A 9,133-nucleotide genomic window follows, 5' to 3' on the forward strand; every position below is an offset into this window, starting at 1 on the left:
TTCTTGTCCAGCTACTTTTCACCTTCATCTGAGTCCTTATTGAACAGCCTTTGTGTGGTATAACTCGCCAGAAGTCCTAGGCGCACTTTTATACCATTGCTCTTACTCCTGCAACAGTTAGCCACTGAAACTCGTAGCTGATTTTATGAAAACTAAGATTCTTGCAGAACTGTTACAAATCACCATCAGGTTCTCTTCACTTATCTGGAAGGTTGCCACCCTTTGCTTGTTTACAAATATTACTTTGGGCATTGCTCTTGAGAACTACTAGAATGCGTGTCACCTCGGGGGTCTCGTTCTCATTGTACACATCAGCTTCCAGGATGTGGAATTCCCTTCTTCCTACCAACTGTACTTTCACATTTCCCAAGCAATTTAACCATAGGCAAAGGAGGTGGGATTTATTTGGGGGGCAACACCAAATTTGCCTGAAACGTCCAGAGTTTTTTCAAATTGCCATATATCTGTGTAATAAACACCAAACAGCTTGTATGGAAAGGATTGGAGTGACATACTGGCTGGGTGTCGTCTAGTTTATTGGTGGTTCCTTACTGGATGAATGTACAGAATCTTCGAAGTTGTTATTGTCTGGTGTGAGTCCCAAAGTAGTTTCTACACACACACACACACACAGCAAAACAGAGATTGTGTTTCGGACATCTGTGCTTGTCTGCGATTGTGAGAGACATAATAAACGTACAATGATAAAACATATATCAATGGAAAGGCCAGGAAATTCCACATGTGGACATTTGCATGAGATTCGAGACATTAATACAGAAGATTCGGTGGAACATTGAGTACATGATCGGAATGCGTGCATGGCAGTGCAAGTAGTGGTGAACTGGTGATTGTACATGAGTCGAGACAACAATGGTTAGAGAGAGATAGACAGGAATATTGTGTGGTAGAGGTTGCGTTCCTTCGAGCAATGGCAGCTGACGCACGGGAGGCAGAGAGCGGGATACCTTGTCGCCTTGTTTTGTCCGTAAGACCGCCAAGCTGTTAAATTATGTACAGCAGGTACGAATTTAAAGAAGTTTAGTAAAACTATGTAGCTACTATTCTAGTCTTCATTCAGTGTACGTGCATATATCTTATGTGTTTTTGTAATCGAATGGGGATATTATAAAGTAGATGATAAATAGATAATCAATTCATTATTTATTACCTGGTTAACCTACAAATACAAGTGTATCATCATTTTTACTCCTATTCTTGTTATTTTTTTAAATTATAGAATTTTTTTCTTCCTCCGAATGCCCGAATTTTAGCGGATTCCCGAATCCAGGGGGGGCCCGTTGTCCCCCCTGCTCCTCCGCCTCTTACGCCTATGAATTTAACCTAACTTGTTTGCTGACAGGTTCCTCATTACCACAAAAGAAGTCCATTATAACATTTTTCTTGTATCAGGAGAGCTTGCTTTGAGCAGCCATGTCTTTCTGTCTCTCTGCCTTTCAGAATTACATTTACGTAGAAACATTTCCATGACGAAAGCTGAGGGTTCCCCGAAATTATGAGCGCAAAGTCGTTATAGATAAGCGATGCAGATGTGGCTCCATGTAATTTTTCCATATGTATAATTCATAATTTAGTCTAAACTAAAATTTGTTTTTCCTAGTGTTCAGATTTCTTGATTAGATTTCAGACTCGTGTCACTATTAAATGATTCTGAAAACCGGTATGAATAAAATTATGTTTAAGACAGAAATTTCGTAGTATGCTGTCGCCAGCCAGATCGTTAGCTTATTTTCCTTTTCGTCTTTTTTTTTATTGCAAGGCAGTAAGATGAGGCTTCTCTGTGCCGTAAATGGTGTACTGGAGTCTTATTCTAACACGTCTCTCAGATTCATGCCCTAGGCTTAAGCTGATCGTTTGAATAATTATATGATTCCTTTAGCTTTATAATGTTCATTTTTCGGTTGTATTACATGATTAAAGGTTTATATTTCGCTGTCTGAAGTAATATACTCTCCATAGTCTTTGCAACACAATATATTTTTAAAAGGAGAGATAGCTAAGCAGTTCATGACATCGTCTCATTAACTAATGACTTTGCAACCGCGAGAGACTGCATGTGTGTGGCTGTTCGCATTATAACGAATTCACCTTTACGCAAGGCCGGGATATGAACTCTGATCTTCTGAAGAAAGGAACAGATGTTTTGATCAGGATGATAGAGCAACTGTTGGTTATCCGTGAGCTCATTACATCAGTGGTATTTAATCGATATGCAAATGACGTTCAAATTCACACACACACGTGTGTGTATGTGTGTGTGTGTGTTTGCCTGTGTATTCCTCTGTGTTGTGTTCATCACAAGTGCCTTCCTGAGTACATATTTTCTTAGTGTGTGCGAATTTCTTCTTTGGTGATTGGCAGGTTTCGAATTTTTCATATGTAATTGACCTTCACATTTCACAAGACCAAGAGAATATTACGCCGGCTTTCGTATTTCACACACAAAAATCACTTAAAACTCCAACACTCACTCTATGAATATGAGCAAGTTTGGACGTGGAATTCTTTGCCCGTAGACTAGTTGTTATCAACAATAAATTCATAATTAGATCGGAAATTCCTTTAGTTTTCAGATGGAATGTAGTCATAAGGAAAAGCTGATACTAGAGAGGTTCCTTTTTGTTTTGTGTAGCTGTCCTTTTGCCTTTCAAATATTGTGCCAGTCATATTAGATGCCAATGCTACGTATTATTCACATGAGGCTGCTTGAATAGAATGCATAATGGCAAATGTTTGTCCTTTATAAAGTGGGAAAAACCCAAATAGGCCTACATTAATGACGAAGGTTGAAGTTAGAATCTAGAGTGAAACTGGAAACTAGATAATTAACACCTTTTTCTGAGCTATGTTTATACATATACATTATACTGTATATGTGTGCTAAGCGAATCCCACAGGAAAATGACAGGCAGAAGTTCAGTACCAAGCGCTTTCACGTTTATTAACGTATCGTCTGTGCCCAGACGATGCCTGTCATTTTCCTGTGGGATTCGTTTATACACTGAAGTCACGTGCGTCTACTGTGACTTTTGAGCATATGTTGTGTTGTTGTGTATATATATACATATATATATACTATATATATGTGTATATATATATATATATATATATATATATATATATATATATATATATATATATAGTATGTGTATTTGTAAGTTAAACAACCTCTTAATTTCTCGAGTCCTTCACACTTTTGTGGGTGCACTTGTCACTAAGTAGCCTTGAATACTTATATAAATATAAGAAATTATATATACACACACACACACACACATATATATATATATATATATATATATATATATATATATATATATATATATATATATATATATATATATATATATATATATACTAATATTGTATGAAGCATTTAATGTTGTGATTTTTCTTCAGAGGGTTTAAAGTATAAATTTGGCAGTGAAGGTTCTGTTATTTTTTCTTAGAAGTCACCGATTGGTTGGGCAAAATCTAGTGTACCTTTGACATAAACAAGAAACAGGAAAAGGAAGGACGATTAAAGCAAGGAAGATTAGAATGCTAAGAAAAAATTTCCAAAGTTTGGTAATAAATCGAAAGTAAGTTACTGAACTATGCAATTCTTGTGTTACAGATTTCACTTGAGTAAAAGTGAGAAGAGTGGTTGACATATGTTAAAAAGACTGCTTGATAGGAGGAAGTAATCCCCTAATTTTCCTGTATGTTGGATGTGTGTAGGTGTGTGTATGATTCAGCATATTTACATGAATATAACCTTCCAGTAATTCTGTATTACTTCAACTCGTTGGGCAATTCTGTAGTCGGGTAATAATCTTGTTTGTCGTAAAAATCTAATGAAGACAAGAGCAGAGATAGTCTTCAGCCTTTGTCATCATGACTTTTCACCTTTATTCATGATTACTTGAAAAACCATAAAATCAAAACGGGTTAGTCGTGCATCATATGGGTTGACTTTATCCTTTAGACCCAAGTGTAATGATCCACATGTGTTGACTATGAAGGATTCAGTTTGTAGTGGGAGTTTATGTGTATGTTTTATGTGTGTACGTTGGAGGGGCAGAGGGACCGAGCACCGCGTTGCCTATATTAACTCGTCTGATCTCTTGGCTCAGTCATAACTTACCGAGGAGAGCATCATCAGTGCGCAAGCCACAGCGATGAAGACCTTAGCCTTTCTTCTAGTTTGCGGTGTTCTGGAAATCGCGGCAAAATCCGCACCAAGATATTATTGTCCTCCTCTCCCATGTGGACAGTCAAACATGTACATAGAGTATTATTCCCAGTACTATTTTTCCTCTCCAGGATATCCGAACCCTTACCCCGAAGGCACAGAGTGTTTATGGCAACTGTATTCTCCATTTTCCACGGCCCTCCGACTTCAGTGCTACTTTGACACCACGCCATCTACCGATTGCCTTCAGGATACTTTCTTTTTCTCACCGTCAGGTGATTGCTGGATGTATGATGGAAAAAAATACTGTGGCTTTGGATACTTGGATGTCACAACACAGTACAATTTTCTGTCTGTACGATTTTATTCTCAGGCTACAAATCACTCTCATCTAGGATTTAGCTGTGCTGTATTTGCTGTTAATCCAACTGGTGTAACTGAACTGTTGACGCCCGATCCTAATCCACCAACAGAGTCTGCCACTGGGACAAGTCCTTTGGTAACCTCAGAAATTAGTTCTCCTGTAACTCATTCAGAAGCAAGTTCTCCTGCAACTCCATTTGTTTCGAATCCTGATATAATTTCAAGTACAAGTTCTCTAACTTCCCACGGCACAAGTCCTGCTGCATCATCTGAGAAAACTCCTGTAACATCCGTCGAAACAACCTCTGAGGCAAGTACTTTTACGTTCTCCGAGTCAAGTCGTCCTGCAACCTCGCCTGAGATGAGCTCTCCACTAACCTCAGCAGCAGCAAGTACAGCTACCGCCCCGGCGACAAATGCACCCACGGCTAGTCCAAATAACTCAAGCTGTGAGTGTGGCATCAAGGGCAGCTCTAGGATAGTTGGTGGGAGTGAAGCTGAGGTTCTTGAATGGCCTTGGCAGGTTGGAATTTATCTTTCTAATGGTGGGTCTACTTTCTGTGGCGGTTCTTTGATCAGTGATCAATGGGTAGTTACAGCTTCACATTGTGTAGCTGGAAGGCGTGCCAATCAGCTGTATGTTACTTTGGGTGATCATGACACAACTGTAACGGAGGCCACTGAACTACAGTTCAATATTGATGAAATTATTATGCATGAAAAGTATGACTCGCATACTGTTGATAATGATATTGCCTTGCTTCACCTACAAACACTAGGAGGGAGCTTTGCTGATAGAGGAATCTTTCCCATTTGCTTGCCAGCCAATTACATCTCCGAAGATTTCATTGGAGAGACTGCCACAGTGACTGGCTGGGGAACTCTCCAGTATCAGGGAGAGGAAAGTAATGTCTTAATGGAGGTTGATGTACCCGTTGTTGAATGCCAGAACTACTCTATTATAGCAAATGATGTGACAAATAACATGATCTGTGCCTATGAACAAGGAAGAGATGCCTGTCAGGGTGATTCTGGAGGACCTCTCCAGATACAGTTGGAGGGGAAATACTATCTGATAGGGATCGTTTCCTTTGGGCATGGCTGTGGAGACTTGAACTCTCCTGGTGTTTATACTAAAGTTACTAATTACATTGACTGGATTGAGAGTAACACAGGAGAAAACTTTTGTTATTGAAAGAGATTGTTGTTTTAAATGATGTAAAATGAAATATCACCATAATTTAACAAGGGTCGTGTTTCTGGTAACAGATAAGGGTAATTTGTATTATTTTATTTATCTCATATTTGATGCTCAAAGACCTAATTAAGCTGAGGTCATTTTGTATTTAGACAGATTAATCAGTTTTCCATGCTTATGTCACTAGAAATTGCTTGAATGTTGAAGTAAAAATTCACCCACTTTAAACATAAAAGAAATATCATGATTGAGAATTAACTTTTCGGTAATGAATAAATCATACATCAATGCTAGGAGTGTCTAGTTTTATTTCTATCCGCAAAAATATTGGTATCCCGAAGGGAGATGTGTGATCGTTATAGCTATCTTCCTTAAAATTAGGCGGCTGAAATATAGTGGTGTAGAAAACTGTTGACAGATAAGACATAGAAAAATGAATTTACTGTTTGAGAGTCAATGGAATGGTACGTCTGCGGTCTCTTTTACAAGTGCAGGAGGAGATCGAAATAAGGGCTACTCAAGGAGCATACGTCTGTGCCAGCGCAAGACTAAGTCTAAAACATCTACTTGCGCAGAGAGAGAAACATTCGAAACACTAAAACACACACACACACACGTATATATGTAATATATATAGCATATATAGTATGTATGTGTGTGTGTTTCGAATGTTTATGCATTTCAAAATATATGAGCAATGGGGTTTCAAATGTTAAAGTTCAGACGTAAGAGAGATACAGGACGGGACAAAGAATATCTTAACAAAATAAAGGATGAATGGGTTATATGCTCTCTCGTGCCTTTGAGTACTCTGGATTCATTTCTCAACGAGATACGTCAGACTTAAGAATGACTTGCCTTTTTATGAATTCAGAAAGAAAGTGCGTGGGAAAACTAGCAAAGCACCTTTTCTAAATATGAAATTTCGGTTGGAATTATGATTTTCATTTAAACGGATTTACGAGCTGATTCGTTGGAAATTTGACCAGAGGAAACGCATAACCACAAACGTTACTGAATCGTAAATCCGCCATTAGCGACATTTTTACGACCCGGCTTAATCAAAACTTGAATCTCTGGCTGAGTGCAAAGGTCATGTTGGCATTCGTAATGAGGTTAATGGGAAAAGGATTAGCATAAAGTTCTTTTCGCATAGTTTCTACGTAAATACGGCACAGACCTGTAATGGCAATTGCAAAAGGATTAGCATGAAGCTTTTTCGCACAATTTCTTCGTAAATGCGTCACAGACTTATGATTCCTGAAATTTATCTATTGGCAGATTTGGCTCTATTTATTTATGAGGAGGCATTCATTTGAAACATGATTATCATAAATTCTTATCGTACATTCACAAATGTATTAACTCGGAGCTCTGTCACGTGTATATGTGTAGTTGCGTACGTTCGTTAAACGATGGCTCACAGCTAGACGGTAACACATGCAATTATAGTCAATAACCCCAGAACCTCAGTAAAAAGATAGATTTAAAAATGGGATCCGTTAAGCTGAACACATATTCACTACAAAGAATGTTCGTAACATTGCAACCAATGTCCCATTCATAGCATCGTAATGAAGTGCGATATAAAACTACTATACTCTTCGAGGGTTCTTATCTAATTTGGATAATAACTGATTTGATTAATCATAATTACCGGTATTCTTTTAGGCCCGGAATTTGTTTTTAGACAGTTCATTTATTTTAATTGGATTTTTGTATTGTAATTCTACATATGGCTGACTCCAACTCAGTTCCCCATTTTAATCTCAGGAACACCTTTCCCACACCACATCTAACGAGTCAGTGCCAGGCTACCTTACTCTAAAAGCCGTGCGCAGAGGTAAGTGAATCAAAGAAAATTCGTTTGGTTTCATGAGAGTTTGATGGGTCATTCAGTTAAAAGATGGTTCATACTTCTCACCACAGTAGGTTACATGTACGTTACAATAATGGAGACAGAACTATTATACATGTATTTAAGCAAAATCACTCGGATCACTACGTTCGTCACCAGTTGAGGATGGACTTCCAGACCAAGGTCTATAGCCTAGACCTTGTTCCAGACAATCTGATTGCATTTAGGGCATGAAAAAATAAGAGAAAGAGAATTCAACATTGTTCATAAAATTTAACAGCAATCAAAATTTAAAAGTTGAAATAGGCATATTTTCTATGAAAACTAAAAATATGAAATGTAACTACGTAAAGATATTAGCACTCGCAAATAAAAGCGTATTAACTCATTATCAAATATAAAAGCTCCAAATCTGGAAATTAAGTATACCCAACACAATAAAATTTCATTAATTACAGTTCTGTAAGTGATGGTGAAAGATACATGATTACTGAATAATAATATATAAAAGGTAATGAGGTTCTATTTCTTTACAGAGGTGTAGGCTACCTAGCATAAACATGTGAAGTGTTGACAAGCTTACTCGAGAGCCAACGTGCGGTTTTTAACTAGATTCATAATACAGTAGATGGGCACTAAAGGTGTGCAATGTGCATGATCGAACTAACGTGTATTCCATTACAGGAACTCATTCCGTCCTTAACCTTTAATGTTGACTGAACTCATACTGCGCTTAACAAATGATTGTATATTTTAGCTTGATGATGGCGTAGCAAATCATTAGTGAGAATAAAGAAAATATGATGCTTAAAAGTAAATATTAAAGAAATCTAAATGTTCCGCAGATCGTAATACATTTCAAAAAGGGTATAACAATGGAACAAACTGCATTTTTTCCAAAAAAGGGAAGAGAACGAAGAGAACCCTTTTAATTTTCGATTACCTTTTCTTAAACAGCATAGATTATCTGATAAGATGTACCATTGCCTCATTGTGGACATGTTCTTTCGTAAGAAAAATCTGGATTTATCACATGAAATTTCTAAAGATGTGGTTCTTTCGTAAGAAAAATCTGGATTTGCCGCACGAAATTTCTTAAGATGTGGTTCTTTCGTAAGAAAAATCTGGATTTGTCACATGAAATTTCTAAAGATGTGGTTCTTTCGTAAGAAAAATCTGGATTTGTCGCACGAAATTTCTTAAGATGTGGTTCTTTCATAAGAAAAATCTGGATTTGTCGCATGAAATTTCTTAAGATGTGGTTCTTTCGTAAGAAAAATCTGGATTTGTCACACGAAATTTCTTAAGATGTGGTTCTTTCGTAAGAAAAATCTGGATTTGTCACACGAAATTTCTTAAGATGTGGTTCTTTCGTGAGAAAAATCTGGATTTGTCACATGAAATTTCTAAAGATGTGGTTCTTTCGTAAGAAAAATATGGATTTGTCACCTGAAATTTGTTAAGACGTTGTCAAATCTAGGTGTATTAGTGATCTGTGGAAAGCTCCCCCACCTCCCCA

The 9,133-nt window shown here is 37.4% G+C and overlaps 1 protein-coding gene across 1 annotated transcript; it reads left to right on the plus strand.

Moving 5' to 3' along the window:
- The first annotated feature begins 4,066 nt into the window (after window positions 1-4,066).
- LOC136847247 (proclotting enzyme-like) lies at window positions 4,067-6,052 on the plus strand. The gene has a single exon (XM_067118746.1). It carries the CDS (start codon window positions 4,182-4,184, stop codon window positions 5,751-5,753), a length of 1,572 nt encoding a protein of 523 aa, XP_066974847.1. The 5' UTR covers window positions 4,067-4,181; the 3' UTR covers window positions 5,754-6,052.
- Window positions 6,053-9,133: the final 3,081 nt, after the last annotated feature.

This window comes from Macrobrachium rosenbergii, chromosome 16 (genome assembly GCF_040412425.1).
Source record: "Macrobrachium rosenbergii isolate ZJJX-2024 chromosome 16, ASM4041242v1, whole genome shotgun sequence".
NCBI classification, from domain to species: Eukaryota; Metazoa; Arthropoda; class Malacostraca; order Decapoda; family Palaemonidae; genus Macrobrachium; species Macrobrachium rosenbergii.